General features: G+C 38.0%; 2 protein-coding genes across 2 annotated transcripts; both read right to left on the bottom strand.

The window, feature by feature from the left end:
- Positions 1-531: 531 nt before the first annotated feature.
- LOC132188299 (clathrin heavy chain 1) lies at positions 532-13,487 on the bottom strand. The gene is made up of 30 exons (XM_059602722.2): positions 13,144-13,487; positions 12,533-12,737; positions 11,961-12,049; positions 11,765-11,843; positions 11,515-11,642; positions 10,717-10,815; positions 10,460-10,568; positions 9,364-9,443; positions 9,057-9,284; positions 8,905-8,970; positions 8,126-8,242; positions 7,518-7,715; positions 7,274-7,390; positions 7,102-7,161; positions 6,759-6,845; positions 6,461-6,544; positions 6,233-6,367; positions 6,080-6,142; positions 5,895-5,999; positions 5,703-5,815; positions 5,360-5,612; positions 5,111-5,247; positions 4,746-5,024; positions 3,657-4,659; positions 2,933-3,418; positions 2,664-2,834; positions 2,398-2,583; positions 1,866-1,988; positions 1,342-1,452; positions 532-1,069 (listed from the first exon to the last, which is right to left on the bottom strand). Exons 1-30 carry the CDS (start codon positions 13,186-13,188, stop codon positions 908-910), a joined length of 5,118 nt encoding a protein of 1,705 aa, XP_059458705.1. The 5' UTR covers positions 13,189-13,487; the 3' UTR covers positions 532-907.
- Positions 13,488-15,690: 2,203 nt separating this feature from the next.
- Positions 15,691-17,618, bottom strand: PP2C5 (phosphatase 2C5). Its single transcript, XM_059602626.2, has 3 exons — positions 17,088-17,618; positions 16,264-16,602; positions 15,691-16,163 (listed from the first exon to the last, which is right to left on the bottom strand). Exons 1-3 carry the CDS (start codon positions 17,550-17,552, stop codon positions 15,825-15,827), a joined length of 1,143 nt encoding a protein of 380 aa, XP_059458609.2. The 5' UTR covers positions 17,553-17,618; the 3' UTR covers positions 15,691-15,824.
- Between the last annotated feature and the right edge of the window lie 515 nt (positions 17,619-18,133).

Below are 18,133 nucleotides of genomic sequence, written 5' to 3'. Positions count from 1 at the left end.
AGTCTCTTTAGATAGAACCCGTATATATTTTTAAAATTCTTTTACGCTTTTACGGTTGAAGAGTATTTAAGCGTATAGCCCAAATCTTTTGAGGGCCTAAAGGATTGAGTATCAGTATTAACAGTTTCAAAACAGGGGGTTTGAAAAAATAACATTTTCAAAATACAGTTAATGAAAACATAATTTTTAAAAATGCAATTAAACATTTGATAAGTTTGTACACAGTAGGCTTTCGAATTCCTTTCCAACACCAATTCGCCATAGTCTGAAGGGAAACATTTAAATAAACCAGAAGTAAAGAAAATGTGTTACAAATGCCACATTTGAGTAGAATGGTAATTAAACTGTATTAAAGAAAGAATTCAAAACACGTACCCAGATAAAATGGGTCCAACAGAATACTTCTTTTTTTGCCGTTAAAAAATAAAAATAAGAAAACAAAACTCATTCATGTGTCACTTCATTGCACTAAATACATAAATCATTCAAAGGAATACGAGCAGCAGGCTATATACGTTCAAGAAAAATAGCTGTAATCAAAACATAGCCATAATATATCAAACCGATAGTTGATGATCGATAAGAATTGTTTTGTACTATAACTGACAGATTCCTGGACCACAAGAAAAATAATAAAATACAGAATCCACAAGCTTGCCCTCTACCGGCAGCTCAAAAAATGCCTCTGCTACCAAAAGAATATTACAACACATATCCACACCCTTGTGACAAAAAAACAATTGACATTATTTAAACTACACCTTCACCCCATCAGAACAAGGGAAAAAATGAGGCACCAAAACCCCACGCAATGAAAAAGACAAACATGCCATAACTGATTGGTTGCCCTCATCCCTATACTCTAAACTTACATCATTAACTTCAGCTCGAACAATTTGCCTGCGTATCAGTAGCTGCTCCCCATTGGAGGCATCCCAAAGGGTGGCATGGGAGGCATCCCCATTCCACCCATACCGGGTGGAGCATATCCTCCCATTCCTGGTGCACCTCCCATACCAGGCATTGGAGGTGCAGGCAAAGCAAGAGGCAGCAACTGAGCATACATGTTCTGCAACAGAAAACCCATCTCATCAATCAAAGCCACTGTGTGATTGTTAAACAAAAAAGATGAGAATGCCGAAAGAGAAGGGGAGACTGTCAACATGGTGGCTAAAACATATAATTGGGAAATATTTGACTCGCTAAATAATACCAGCACTTGAAATTTATAAAAAATCCATAGCACAGGCAGAAATGATAATGTTACTCTCAGGAAAGCCCAGAACAATGATCAAACTTATCGTCCGTACATCAACAGAAAAGTAGCCTTAAAATGATTACCTGCTGTTGAATTACATCCTTCTCTTCCTTCTCTTTAGCCTTAACTTCAATCAAAGCTTCAATTTTGTCCTTAACAAGCTCATCAACTTTTCCGGTGTACTCACGGATGAACTACAAGAGATTAATTGTAAATCAGATTTCAAATAGGACGTCCATGTTTCTACAGCACCCCACTGTAAACAAAAGGGTATCACAGAAGCAAAAAAATCTTTCCAACCCTCTTCACCCGTCTTCCCAAACCTTTTCCTCCTTCCCAAATCCGATGCAAGTAAGGGGCATATTCATGTACCCAACACAAGACTAAAAATCTTACTAGCAAAGCACGAACTTGAATGATCAACACAACAGAAGCATAATGTAGCAAAGAAACATAATTCAGTAACACCCAACCCTACATCCACGAATGATCTGTGCCAAGCATGAGCTCAATACTCACATTTGACGAGGCACACAAAGCACCTAAACATAAGCTTAGGCCCAACATAAGAGAATGTAATTGAAGTATAAATGATATAGTAAATCACCTGCAACAGATATGGGAAAGCAAAGTCGATCATATTGTTCATCCAGGCAAGTTCTAGAGCAATGTCCGGCCGAATTAAATCATAACAAACAAAGAGACACGAAGCAAAGCATTCCTTCTTTCCCTGCACAAGCACATACAACACAAATTAAAATAAAGTTATAAATAAACATATATTATCTACACCTTCATTCATTAGATGCAATCATGCTTGAACAGCAAAAGCAAAAGCAAAAGCTGAAAGAAAAGAGGGACTTTTTCTAAATCTGGAAAGTTGATTGTTTGACATCCTTCACATGCCAACATCCCCCTGCATCCACCAGGACTGAGTAGGAAGTAGAACAGAGATCCCAACACAACTAACATTGCAAACTAACCATACTATGAGTGAGAAAGCTTTGGCTAACGCAAAAGTAGATACCTAATCATTCTCTCATTATATTTACAGTGCCTATGAAGGTGTGTAGCCAAGTAAAACCTATCTAAATCTCAATCCGTAAAAGAGTATACATTTTTTAGACTTTGCTAGGTACCTTTTCAATGAAGTAAACAAGTAACTCCTCTGCAAGTTCGCGATCACCGGATTGTGAGGCTGTCTCCATGGCATCTTTGTAAAGGTTGTCTTTCTTTGATAATGCAATGGACTGCTTCCACCTGCCCGCTTTCTTGTAAATATACGCAGCAACACGCCTCATTTCAAGTAGCTCATGTTTCTCAATCTGCTCAAACGCATATCAATTAGGCCTACGCAATTGGACCCATTAAAAAAGAACCACAAAGTAAAATAATTGCACATCACCTTCTGTGCAAGGCCAATTTGATCAAAGTTATCATGCATATCAATTGATTCACGCAATCTCTCATAGTCCTCCTCCTCAACATATATCCCATTCAACGCTTCATTTACAGCAGACACGTTGTTACTCTGAACTGCAACCATGTATGGCTTCACAAGATGCAGGTGACCAGCCTGATGTAACATGATTAAAAACTTGACAGAGTTAGAGCCATGCAAAGAAAGTTGTCAACTTAGATCTCAATAAGATCATAAACCTGCAGAAGTAATACCTTTCGCATAATGTCAACAACACGTGTATGGTCCACACGAAGTGCAAGTACATTGAGAAGATCATTAATAAGATCGGGATGTTCTTGCAAGTAGAAGTGCACAGCCTTATAATATAGCTCCACATTAGCAACTTTAACCGAAACATCTTTAAACTGCATGTGATCCCATGCCTCGGGGGAATGGTTCATTATGGTAGTAGCTGCATTATCAAACTCATCATATTGGATATACAGATAGGTGAGTTCCTTCCAATGCTGTTGTTCATCACAGGCTCGTATAAGCTTTGGAATATTGAGACGGGTTGAGAACAGTTTGATGTGCTCCATAAGCTTCTCGGGACGGTATCTAGCATACAGAACTCCCAACTCAGTGAAGATGCCCATATGTGCACGTTCTAAACCTAAACCACTCTCCATAAGAGAGATTAGCTCATTGAAACATCCTCTATTCTGGTAATATTCGCTGACCTCTTCCAAGTCATCCACCTATTGAAGGCAGAATAGAGCAAAATTGAGTTAACGGTTACATAAATTTATGAATTATCAATCTAGAACATGCTGGATATGCAACAAAAAAATATATCAAGCATTGACCCCAGCCAAGCACTAAAGCAAATGCTTCATCGTTATACTCTGCAGGGCCCATCTTTCAAACCTGCAACTGAAGCTGAATGAAAACAGACCTTCAAAACTCATAGAAAGTAAATAGAATGCAACAGTTCACCTGTATAATAATGTTGAGCCCACATATCTGAGCTAAGCGGAACTCCTCTGCATCAACACAAGCAAAGCAAACTTCCTTCCATGTTTTTGAGCTGTTAGCTTTCCTTGCTGCATCAACTGCACTTTGGAACTGTCTCAGTTTCACAAGTGTGATAGCCAACTTGGCCCAGTTAGATATAAAGGCAAATATTATTTTTGCAGCCTCGTATAAGGCTTCATCATATAACCGGTCACCAACGTTTTGGAGATTTGCTACATTTGGCATGAGAATGAACTCTTCAATCTCACTCAGCCTATCAATCTTTGCATATGCATAGATGAGCTCACTGTCCACCTTGGGCTCTTTCGCCTTCTGCCTAACCATCAGGAGGTACTTCACCAAGTCATGGTAAACATTTGCATCCTCAGCAGCACGAATTACATCCAAAAATTCTGTTGCATCATCTGCACGAATGAATGACTCAATGGCATCGCTCACCAGGCCCTCCCTGAGTTGAGCCTTGGCCACCTGGCTCCAAACAGCATCTTCTTCAACACGGAATGCAAACTCCACAGCCCGTTCAATGCTCCGGATATTATCCAATAAGACATTGACAGCCTGAACATTCAAGTTAAACTTCTTGAAAATTGCAAATGCTTCCTCATACAGTTGGGCTTCCACAGCCACTTCCCCAACTGCGGGTCCATCGAAGTTATCCAGTCTATTAATGTAATCCATAACTCTAGATGGATCTGCCTTGATAGCTGTCAAAATGAGCAGGTTTTGCAGATTAAAGTTCCCACTGAATGCGGAGTTCTGAAGCACAATCTTTTCAAGGAGCTCAATTAATTCATGAGGCAGATCAGCAGTCATGAAAGCCTTAACAGCTGCAGAAACTTGTTCTGGGCTCTTGCTTTCGGGCAAAGCAGTAGATACAACTTGATCAATAAGCTGTCTTCTATAGACATTCTCAGGGTTAAGAACATTCTCCCAAAGATCACCATCCATCCTTTCAACCACATATCTGCAACCAAAGTCTGAGTCAATAAATCTCCGAAAAAACACAGGTACCATTGAAGACAAACTAAATAACCAAAAGAAGTCACAAACCTTGCTTGCAGCTTGAACAAAGAATTTTTATTCGTGACATTAATAAGCTCTTCATCACATTGTCCTCGCCGGTATGCCACAACTGCCAGGGTAGGATCACGTTTCTCACAATACTTACCCACAACACGAGAATCATAGTAGGGGTTGGTGGTGAGGAAGTGCTCTGGATTGTTGTTGCTATCAATGATGATTTTACCCAGAGCATTGTGAACATGAACATCTTGGCTTCCCTCACTCACGAGATGCTCCAAGAATTGAGTGAGCAAACGAAGTCGATTCCTAAATATCACAAAGAAAACATAAGAAATAAAATCAAGAAATGAGAGTGAGAACCACAAAGGAATGAAATAGAGTTGGGACGCCACCTCTTCTCACATTCGTCCACAAGGGGTTCCACTGGAAGCAAAGAACGGACAGAGAGAATCAAGCCTTTGATAAAATCTTCAGGACACTCATCATCTAGAAGCTGCCCCACAACTAAAGGAGCATTACCAGGGTTCACCTATCAAAAGCGACAAAAAAGTCTCAAGGGCAAGAAACAAGTAAAATTCATATAACAGGTAAGGCATTAGCGAATGTTCAATGCATCACAAATAAGACTTCAAACCTCATACCTTTTGAACATAACCTTCGATGTAACGAAGCATATTGTTTGTGTACAGATAGTGTGTGAGATCCGGGACAAATCCAAAACGGTCACAAACATTAATTAGCGGCCGAGCATCTGGAAGCTTAGCTTCCATTAAAAAGTTCTTTGTTTTCTCAGGATCGTAGAAATTTGACTCTCTCGTAACACGCTCGACCTCTTTGATTTGACCAGTTTTAGCAGCCGCCTCAATGTACTTAAAATGAATGTCGGGGTCCTCACTGTCTCATATATGAAAATGAATTAGCCAATAATAAATGGACATGCCATTACCCACCAAAGAGAAAGAACTTCTTAACAAAATAGATCACCTGGAGCTTAGATATGAACCAAGAAAAAAGTATAACCCTTCATACGACTTAAATTGCTCAAAAAGCTTTATGCATGCATCAACACCCAACTGTTCACAATACTCCTTGGCAGCCTGCACAGAGGTATATAAGCATGCTTCAGTAAATTACTAATCAGATACTTTTCCAATTACACAAGACAATGATGTGTACCTGCACAATTATCTGAAGATTGCCTCTTAGATTGACCAACAAAAGGTCCTTCATACATTCCAAAGCCCATTCTCGTGACAGCGTGCCAAAAAACTCTACAAGTGACTGTAAAGAACCACATAATCAGTAGGAAGTTTAAAAAATCCATCAAACACCAAAAGATATAAGCACTGGAGTACATAAACCTGTGGCTCAATTGCATGCGTATTCACAATGACACGTTTAATATCTGGCAACTCTGTGTAATGCTGCACAAGAAGTGAAACATTTAACAACAATTTTTAACTAAATGTGCCAAAAAAAAAAAAGAATGTTAAAGAACTGCTAGAAGACATTACTTGCAGAGCTCGCATATAAAGACCAGCTTTTTCACAAAGTTGGGCAATTCGAGGACGATCATAGTGGCTGAACATTCCATTAGCTAATATAGCATCAGCTACATTTGGAAAAGTTACCAAATTGATTTCCAGGACCTATATAAAAAGTGTTAAAAGTGCTGCAACCGGGTGCAATTATACAAACAGAAGTCACATAAACTTAACAAAGAAAGAGGTGGTCAATAAAACCTTTGTTTGAAGGAAAGCATGTTCAGGAAGATTTGGCTTCAAAACATCTAATAGAAAAGCTGTCGCCTCACGAATCAAGTTCCTCTATAAAACACAAAGCACAGAAAGCAAAAAAAACTATTAGTTCTCCTCCTCATTTATCGATTAACATTCTGCAATATTGTAACGATGAGAACTAATTAATGCCCTATGAAGCTTGTTGATAGAGTGACAAAAACTAGAGCAATACAAATGGAGAATAAACGAATCTTATTATTAAATCAATAAAACAACTCAAGCACCATTGCAATCAACAAACCTGAAGAAAGAGATCTGTTATGGTATTGTAATCAACTGGACAACCTCCCTCCATTTGAGACATCATTAACGCAAAATTAACAGCTCCCTGCATTCCAAAAATAAATATTAGCTCTATACTTCAAAAAAAAAACGCAAAGTCTTCCTGGATTAAAATTGTCTTCATAAAACTGGTCTAAAAACAATTTAATACCAAAACAGAAGTTACTAAGAAAAAGGTTGTTGGCAAACATATGAAAAGAAAGGGTTTGACTCCGATAGAACTTGTGATTTGCTTGTGCTTTCGGTCTTAAGGTACTCAAACTTACAAAACATACAAACATACAGATAATACAATGCAATACCTGAGGATCTGAACGAAGAATGGTTTGCAGAAGGAATAGATAGTCTGGAGTGTACCCAACCTAAAGCAACAAAGGAACAATGTTACGCTCAGACCACAAAATAACTTGAAAAACACACTAAAATATACTAATAATCACAACAATAACAGTAGTAATAAAAGCATGTCTTCACCTGCTTTGAGTATATTAGAATTTTGTCAAACTCCCTCCGTTCAGCAAAAGCAGCAACGACTTTCGGAGTTGCTCTGGCTTTAATATATATTTTCAATGCAAGATCATTATCCACAGTCTACAATGAAACAGAACTACCAATATGTAAACAAGAAAATAACTTCAAATCTGGCAGCTTTGGGATAAAGTAAACAAGACATCCAGTAAATTATATTAATGATTAAATCTCAAATTGCACATCAAACCTTCACAAGATCCCCTAGTTCCTCGCTGCATTCCAGCTTATCCTCGGCCAACCAATTTTCCAAAAGATTCTTTTTGTTCTGATTCACAACAAGACGTGATAATTCCAATGACTCAAATGCATTGAGCTTTCCTCTTGTCAAGAGTGTCCCAAAATACTGCAACAGGGGTGGCGTTTGCCCAGCTTGAACAGGAACACTCTGCAAAAGAGCAAAATGTCAACTTCATATGACAAGTCTATTTCAGGAAATGTTCCATTCAGGCAGGGAAAATGAACACAAAACTTAGTAGCTACTAAGATTTCATCAAATCTCAACTGATCGAGTACATTTCATGTTAATTTGGTTTATTAAGGTGTTTATTTCTACCCATCCTTTATAAATTTGCAAATGAGGACCATGCAAAATATGTATTTTGTTTCCTCTCTAAACAAGCACGTCTACTATTTTAGGTCTTAAATAGGCCTTACAGTGAGATTCTGATTTGCAAGAAATCAAATGAAGACATAATAACATATGCACGACATACACAAGGATGAACAGTGTTGAAGCTATCAACATATAAGCAGCAACTAATAAAATATGTAGGATTGGAAAAGCAAAATGTAAACCTGAAATTTGGCAACTGTGTCAGGCGTACGGAGGAGTCCTTGTGGAGACTCAGCAGCAAGCTCAGCAGCTTCTTTGTATTTTGTTTGGGCAAACAATTCTTGGAAACGTTGGACAACCTGAGACACCCAATAGCGCACATCCCTATGTTCTCAGTATTATAGGAAGGCACACAGCAATAAACAATATGGACTATAAGCATATATTCATGCATAACCAGTTAAACAACAAGAGAACCTAATTAGAAGTGTGTGTGTGTGTGTGTGTGTGTGTGACCTGTCATGAAATGCAACATAAAACATCATTGTGTCCATCACCGTGAGACCCCAGGCTCTAACTGCAACAGTGATAATGCATGCCCATAGGACATGCATAACAGAATAAGAGTAGAAGATCAAACATGACACACATCAATCTCTACTCTTGCGATTAAGGGCGAGGCGGCACTAGTATGCTTAGACAATCTACACAGTATTTAAACCTTTTAGATACTTTCACACTAAAAGAGAGAGAACTTTTTTATAAGAACCCTGTATAAAGAGAGTGCCTTGATCATTACAAAAACCAATCTTTCAAAGCATTAGCAAAATCCCAAACCATGGCATGGTTGCATCACTACCTTAAATGCACAACTAAGTTTTAACGTTGATGGTTATTTTTATCCGTAGGAATTGTTAGGTTTTTCGTGTTGGCCTATTTCGGTGATCAAAACATGAGTTGTGGAATTATCTGAATGAACAGAATTAATAATATAAAATAGATAGAACAAGAATCATCTTACAAGCTGCTCAGCACCAGGAAGATTCCCTCTTTTTGCAAGATTGACAGCTAGCTCCAAATTGTTCAACTGTGAAAATAAAAAGAAAACATTTATAAACACAAGAGTAATTCTCCCATAATAGAATGAAGGAAAATGCAAGCCTGTGAATATACCTGGCCACTGACAAATGGCACAATTGTTTGTTCATTAACAGTAGCCAATAACACCTGTCCACGCCTATTGACAGCATAAAAACCTCCCACTGAAGAAGCTTCCGCTGTCAAAAATATTGGATCTGGACTAATTCTATTTCTATATACCGCAGAGGCAGTCTCCAAATCATACACAAATAATAGCCCAAGCTTGGTGATCACGTAGATCAAACTGTATTTCTGGGATATCTGTCAATTAAAGAATTCGTGAGTAACAATTATGCTGCTGTTTACTAAGACAAGTAGCAAGAAGTAGCGACTTTGATACCTGCATTGCAACCGGAAAGTCATCTGCAAAGTCTGGAGGGAAGAAAAGATCTGCTTGTTTCTTTGTAAAAGACGGCTTCCCTACCAACAAAAACAGAAAGATAGCTGTCAGTAAGAACTATAAATTCTGCAAACTGATTCAATCTGCCTCCAGATTCCCACTTTTTTGATAAGTGCTCATAGATTGACTTCCTACTTCCTTTTTTTTTGATAAGTAATAAGAAGATTGACTTCCTACTTCCTACTTTCATAAACTCCAACACATCCCGACGAGTCCAGACATAGTAAACATTTAAAATAGTTATCTTGACAAGCCCAAACATAATAAACGTTAAATAATTTAGTCCAAGTCCAACATCCCTAAAATCACCCCAAAAAAAAAAAACTCAAAAGTACAGCCATGTGAAAACAGTTATACAACTATCTTCCATAATTTTTCTCATCTCCCCTTCCTCCACTAAAATTTCCATAATTTACAACACAAAGCCACACTTGTCCAGGCTTTTTTTTGGTAATTTGTCCAGGCAGAAGTTATTATCAATATTTCAGTCCAGGTGACATGAATATTAAGACTTAGATGCCTATTTCCATTACCATTCTAGCAGACCAAATCCCTTTTTCTTTTCTTTTTTATAATTTTAAAATATATATATATTTGATTACCACCAAAAGTAAATATGCATTTTCATTCTTGACAATCTCTTCTTGTTTCTAGGGCAAAAGGGCAAAAGAACAAAGGTACTCTTAGCTGCTTCTTTCAAGAAGTATAACAGGCCGAATATTAATAACAAAGAGAGAAGAACAATTTTTTTGGACATAGCAATTACATATGTATAAAATGTGGAACGTGGCAGCTAAACTCACAACATTTCAACCATGCGCATAACAGATTCAGTTACATCAAAGTTCCTTTCTAAACATAGCCCTTCACCCCCTATGTGGAAACAACACAAGGATACATCACACCTCATTTTACTGAAACGAGAATCAAACATTGGATGGATGGAAGAAATGAAGGAATATGAAACAGTTATAGGCGTGCCAATTAAAGACTACAAAAAATACAAATAAAAGGTAATTGGAACTAGTATATTTACCTGGCTGGGCACCAAGCTCAATAACATGTAACTTTGATGTAATCTGTCCAGCATTGAGGGTCTTTGTGGCAAAAGAAATCAGAACAGAAGGATTCTCGTTTCCTGGGACCTGTAAAAACAAAGAAGTTTAGCCAACATTCATAAAATTGTGTGTATGTGCACATATTACACTTTTTAATGAATTTTGTTACTTCTAAAAGAAATTTTGTGAGTCAATGCAATGTTGAAAACGGATTGGGACAGGGAAACCACCACACCTTAAATTGGGCAAATGATGCAGCATGTGCTTCAAGAGCTTGACTACGCTGCTGATCAACGGAGAAAAGTTGCATATTCCCTTTAACCAATTGTGGCCTCTATAAACAAAATCACATGAGGAAATCAAACCATAATACCATGACAGTCGTGAAAATTTTTGTCAGAGTAAAAATCATCATATAGTTCTACACATGGGGTAGCATCTACAAATCACGAGATTTAAAAATAAAAAGATGCATGAAAAACAAGACTCATAAATAATATAATGGCTGGATCTAAGTGCTTGTATGCAGGAGAGAGGAAAACTGAACTGTGTTCCAAAAGTTTAACAAAAAACAAGACCAGGGACGCATGGCAGTTTAAACCAGGGACTGCAAACTTGCAAAGCACCCAACCACATTTAGGAACTTCTCAGGCCAAGTTGGCTAGATCAGGCTCAGATAGCTTGGAGCAGCTTGGGTTCAATTACATGTGATACTATCATGTATTTACTAGCTTTTTACTGCAAAGCAGGTTTTTGCTTGGAAATAGCAGTTCTCTATATTTCCCTTAGATGTGAAAAACCATCAGGTGTCCTTCATACATGAGAGCATTGATGTAACATTTTTTTGGCAAGTAATGATGTAGCCAACTTTTCTGTTGTTAGGAAGTTACACATGCACCCAGTGGGTTTTGAATCTACAATCTCACCCTCCACCTCATTCTTAAAAGAGCAAGGAAGCACCATTTGAGGTAGAGCTCATTGGCTTAGTGAAGCGATCAACTTTGTATAGCCATTAACAGAAATAGTAACATACCTCAGGTGCACCAGGAGCAATTCCAATCAAAACCAGCCACTTTTCAGAAGGGTCACATCGGTAGTTTATTATCTGATTGTTTGCCATATTAGCGGTTCTATCAAACATCTTTACTGGTTCAGAATCACCTACATTAGAGATGCAGTGAGGACCATATAACTGTAAACAGTTTGAACATAACATGAATCTTATAACCTGAAAAACTATGGCAACATGATACTGAAATAGATTATAAATAAACACATCTTACCCTCAATTGACCAATGATATACCGAGGTCTGTGTCACTAGGCCCAGCATCTTTGGTGTAATCCACTTCCAAAAAACGATCTGTAAACAACACAAGGAGAGTTGGTTTAGTTGAATGATATCAATCTCAATGGAACAAAGTGGACCATCAAAGTATCGCAAACTGTAATGAAGATGATACGAAATTAAAGTTCTCACCTGCTCAGGCATCTGATAAGATTTTATTTTTGCTTTCAGCTCAATGTTAAAGATTTGCAAATGATCCTGATTGGTTCCTTGGAGTTGGGCTTCAAAAGAATGTCACAGTTTTATGAGCCAAAACAATATAAGACCAAGGAATAATAGAAGCATGCACAAACCAAAAATACATACATATACATGTACACATATGTATATATTGGTTTTTATCACCAAAAAACATAAAAATGAGCTACATTAGGGAGTTTCATGATTAGCATCCCAACAGTAATATTCTCATTTAACCTGGAGAGCCAAGATATGTAGGTGGCAAGGAAAAGTAGGCAAGGGAGTAAAACCGGGCATGACACCACTGGTTCAGCTAGTTGCATCAGAACAAAATGGATTATAATATTAACGTAGAAGTACATGAACTATGTCAAGCAGTATGTGAAAAGAAATGAGAACCACAATTTCTGAAGTTTTATGATCGCATGGCATGAGCGGCAACAAACAGAATTCTAATCCTATCAGCAATTCCACACACAATTATGTATCCACAAGGCAAGTACATAACCGATAACTAATCCTACCTTTCAAAGCAAGAATTCTGGAATTTGGATTCATAAGCGCCGAGTCTGCAGTAATAGGCCTCCTCAAAGGCTGCATTGGCATACTCATATCAATAATAACAACGCTATTCTGCGGCGACGTTTCCCGTACACATATATACTTATCCGATTCCATAGTAACATGAGTAAACGTAATGAATTGAGGATTGATCCCAATGCTCGGTAACTGCAATCACATCAGATCACATAAGCCATAACTCAGGTTCAATTTTCTAAATATGGTCCAAAAGTAGATAGTGAAATTATAGCCTATGAAATAACTTATGAAGCAACCTCAAAAGAATGTAATAATTAACAGATCTGAGTAGAAACCATAAATTTCAAATCTATATAAAATTCCATAAAGACTGAGCATTAAAAGCACTGTTGAAATAGCAAATCGCAGAAAGTTGTAGCACAGTAAATTGACCCAGAAACGAAATTTAACAAAAAGAGATTACTAAACTTCTTAATTATGAGAACAGTGCCGTTTCAGCTCAAAACACAGTTAAAATTTCAAACTATGCATAGAGTTCAAAGAGCAAGCATCGAATCGAAGCCAAAAAAAGAGGAAAGTGAGAGCGAGAACTGACAGTTAAGGCCTCTTTCATGGTGATCGGAGCGTTGGCGGCCGCCATGGTGGCTCAGATCGATGGCGAGTTATCAAATGCTCAGATCTGTGGCTGTGATTGAATACCAGCTGCGAGGCAGAGATCGAAGCTCGCGGGGGTTTCGAATCCCTGCGAGATCTGAAGCAGCGATCAAACCCTGGGACCCTCTGAGCGAAGGAGAGGGAGAGATCTACAGCTAGATATAGAGAGAGATAGAGAAATGGAAGCTATGATTTTGGGAAAAATAAATGGAAGAAGAATGTGTTTGCAACGGAATAACGAGAAGCAGAGATCGCACAGGCACAAGGAAAGCAAAAGAGAAGCGCTATATAAAAAAAAAAGAATCTTCCCTTAGAGGAAAGACGTGTTAAGGTGTGGCCTTTGTGCGAGATGTGGCATCTGGTTGATACGGTTTTATAGAGTCCGGGTCGGATCTTGATATGGGTCCAACGACTCCTTAGTCGATCCTTCTAAGTTCTAACCTTTATTTGTGCCTTTCGGCTGCTGGGTTTTTTGACCCGACCCGTGTGACATTCTGTCCCTTCGGCTGGAAAAATTATATATGTAGTCGTAGTACATTTTTAACTGCACTATCGATATCAAGTGCGACATTTTAAATGACGTCGCGAATATATTCCCACGTAATTTTTAAGTAATGCTATAAACATTAACGATCTGGTTGACGATTATCAATGGCTTTTCTGAGAATTTAGGCCCTGAGTTTGGCTGCAAAATAGAGATCAAGTGCAGTTCAAAAAATAAAAATAAAGATCAAGTGCAACATTTTAATTAATGTCCCAAGTAATGCTATACATTATATTTTTATTTCACTATATTAATATGACAATCCCAATTAATAATTAAATCTTCTTGTTAAAAAAATTAAAAAGTTAATTGGAATAACCACATCAAGTGTTGTAAGATAATTGTAGTACGAGAATAACTTCTAGGTGGTCTGTGTACAAAACAGGGGTTTTGTGCAAACTATTCAGTGGTTGCCACATCAGTTAGAACACTCTAATAAGAAATAAACATCCACACCTGATTATATTAATTTTTATTAATTTAAAATAAATAAATAAATGTAGAGGATGGCAGACGGAGATGGGGGCGGTTCGCCACCCCACGGCCACCCATGCCGGTGGAGTGAGAGAGGGAGAGAGATCCGACTAGACGGTGGGCGGAGGAATCTAGTCGTGGGCGTGGGCAGTGGTTCGATTCAATTGACGGTGGCTAAATGGCTGTGTGGGAAATTAATCCTATACTTCGCAAACATACATTTTTCTTGCAAATTTTTAAAATAGATAATATGTTGGATGCTGAGTGGTTTGCATAAAAGTTGGCAGGCTTTTGTGCAACGACCACATAGCAGATGCTCTCTTATAGTATATAGCACTTATTGTCTGCCTTTTTTTTTTTTTTTTTTTTAATTATTATTATTATTAAGAATAAGAAGAATTGTCTCTTTCTCCTTCCACAATAATTGAAAGAATGGTAAGATCGATGATTTAATACCAATGGGCGTGTATTTAGCTTACGGATCATGAAGAAAAAAAAAAAGGTTATAGATAAAAAGTTGATATTTCACAAAATATTGGTAATTTGATTAAAGATTGTCGTAATATTTTATGTGATTTTAATCAAAGATGATATAAAGAGAAAAGGAATCATGAATTAGGAAAGAGGAAACTCTAGCTGCCCAACCCCCAAAAAAAAAAAAAAAAAAATCCTTAGATTGACGGAAAATAACTTGAAATGACAATTCAAATGAAAAAATAGCAGATTTTGAGCCCATAAGTATCGCTTACACTCAATAACCACATTGGGCGTGTCTAAGGTAGCTTTTTCATGTTCTTATGTCGTGATTTTGACACGCGTAACTCAAGTTGTACCAAATTTACTGTCACAGACTCACAAACACGATGTCGCCTAATTAGATTGAATGCGAATAGACTCATACGCTTTTTCGGGTCAATTGGAACTCAATATTTTACTTTTAAGACTTAGAAACATTTTAGCATCAACGGTCCATATCAAATTAAACAAAACCAAACCACTAACATACAATCATACATGTCGTTTGAACGGAGGATATCTTCATGTGGCAGCACAAGATCGGTTTAATAACAGTGAATCAATAACCCCAATTTTATCATAAGTAGAAAAAAGTTTGATTTGACATATTTAATACCGAAATACAAGATGACATTTGAACGGCGTAACATAAGGAAATTTTCATGTGTCAATTAGCTTGTGATAAGACATGTATTTTGATGCTTATTAAGCGCCATTCAAACAACAGTATCTTCGGTTCCACCGGCTGTGTACAATAATGCAAAATTTGCCAATTTAAAGAGGCAGAACGTTGGGAAAGTTTCACTTTTCTTTCTCCCTTCATTCCACTGCAAACGGCACATTCATAGAGAGAAATATGCAGAACAAAGTCAGCTGCAATGGCAGAATATGGAGTGAAATAAGCTTTCTATTCATTTTGAATAGAAGTATATATATATGTTTTATATCCCTTAATATTGCAAGTGCAAGCATAATACTAATACGAAGATCTACACTTTTTTTTGGGAAAATCCTAGCAGAGGTTTAATAACAAGCTGCAAGTTTCTCCTAAAAACCACTTGCAGGACAACTATAAGCGAAATCATGAATCAAAAATGGCCTAATTGGACTATCATCACGCTTATATCATCAATGGAGCCTCTTATTACTGCTAGCTCAGCAAGCCTTTTACAAGCAAAAGCCGTCATCGGCTTCTCTACTCCCATGCACAAAGGGCGAACCGCATCTACTGCCTCTTGATTATTAACCTTGTCCCAAAGACCATCGGAGGCTAGAATCAAGAACTCACAGTCTGGCTCAATCCTTAACACTCTTGTCTCTGGTTCTGCCGTAATCCATTGTTTGAGATGTCGGTCTCCAATTCCTCTCGATACAGCAAGAGACCCCTGTACTCTCCAAACACCCTGGTAACAATCCACATAGCCACCCTGCAAAATGGTTGTCGCGAAGCTTTGATTAGCTACAATTTCCTCGCAAGTCAAAAGTATGTTTTTAGACAAAATTGTACACCATTATTACTCTGCTTACCAGGGTTTCGATTCGCTCCTTTTCATCTTCCATGGAGGGCCGGTGATCAGATGTGAGGGCTTCAGCAACTCCTTCTCGGCTCATAACCGCACGACAGTCGCCGGCATTTGAGACCACAAGATTACCTTCTTGTATCAAAGCAGTCACACAGCATGTACCACCGCCAGAATGCTTCTTCATAAATTCGGCATCCGTGGTCAGGTAACCATCTCTGACTGCTTCCACAATTTCCTCCTGAGATATCTTTTTCGATTGATTCATTATATACCTACCCATGTTATCCGCTGCAAATTCAGCAGCATTTGCACCCCCGTGTCCATCAAAAACACCAAAGAAAGCCTGCAATCATAGGATATGATCAAGTCAGGTTATAAGAACTAAAGAAAGCCAATTGAATATACTATTTTACACAATTTATACTTTTTTTTTTTTCTTTATCTTTCTCTATTGAAAGCTTTTCTTACAAGTTCCTGACTTTTAGTCTATCTGACATAATTAACTCCAGTTACTAAATAACTAAATTCATCTATCAAATTTTGTGTAGTAAAAGTTATCCAAACATTTTTCTATATTCTGCAATTTATGTTATCCACTATTGATATCTAATCACTAGGCTATCAGCCAAATTTGAATCTTTTACAAAATAACTCAGTACCTTCATATTCATCAAAATTAAACATGTTGATTAATTTGCTAAAAATTAAACGAAAAGTCAAAATCCAAATCTTAAATACTTTTGGAGACACATAAAAACAATTTAAGAAATCTTTTATTTTCCTCTATTTCCTCTGCAGCAACCAAAACAGAATCTAAATTGACATTACCTGTCTAGAATCTCCATGAAGATCAACGACAGCCGAGTAGCGGTCCTCCATCATTCTCCTTCTTCCTCTCTTACAATAAAGCGCATACCCATCATCTTCAACGTCCACCACGTCCACTACTCTCTCCGCACCTCTAGGCGTATCAACGTCAAAACCCGATGGCACCAGCGGGATATCAAGCATCGCCGGCCTTTTCCTCTTCGAAACTGCGCCCCCAACCGAACCCAAAGACTCCTTCTTGTTACTACTAGTCCCATTTATCTGTTTATCAAAGCGGACTGAAAAGGGTAACGATGAAGACGGTGATGGTGGTCGTGGTGCTGAAGATGACGATGATCGTGATGGGGTTGGTGGTAGGCCATGGAGGACTCTAGGAGAAGAGCAGGAGGTCGAGGATTTGCAGAGGATTGAGGAAACTCTTGGAGAAAATATGGGGGAGTTTAAGACCGTTGCAGCGCAGGACATGTTTGCAGTTTGTTCCTTTAAGATTTTTGAGGGTTTTGTTTCTTCTCCGTGAAATGCAGAGTGCAAGCAGACGCTCCTTCGGGAGGGAGACTCAGGTGAGTACGTAGATATAGTCATGGAAATTGCAAAGTAAACGACAAAGCAATTGACTAAGTTCGAGTGGTGGAATTTTCTCGTTTTTCTTTTCAATAATTCAATTATTTTTTTCTTTTGCGGTTCTACGTTGTGGGACGAACTTACGGAGAGCGTGAGGGATAAGCCCGTTTGACTTGGGCGCGCTGACTGGGTCCTAACGGCCGTACTTGTGCTAGTGGTGACTGGTAGTACATACACGCGCTCTCATTGCGAGTGTTTAATAATATTCAACGAACTAAAGTCAAAGAAGAAAATAACCGTGGCCTAGTGGGTGGTGGGTATTTTGTGACTGTACTCGTTGAACGGTCAAACACATTTACTGGTCTGGCGCTTTGCTGGAGACTGGGTCTTCTTTTCGTCGCCTCCTTTCCCCTACTTTTTTTTTTTAGTGCTTCTTTTGCTTCTTCTTTTTTGTTTCCTCTTCCTAATATGTCTATCACTCTTAT

Source organism: Corylus avellana, chromosome 6, assembly GCF_965113065.1.
Source record: "Corylus avellana chromosome 6, dhCorAvel1.hap1.2, whole genome shotgun sequence".
Taxonomy (NCBI): Eukaryota; Viridiplantae; Streptophyta; class Magnoliopsida; order Fagales; family Betulaceae; genus Corylus; species Corylus avellana.
Note: the sequence above shows the minus strand (reverse complement) of the source record. Positions and strands in the feature narration are given on the sequence as shown.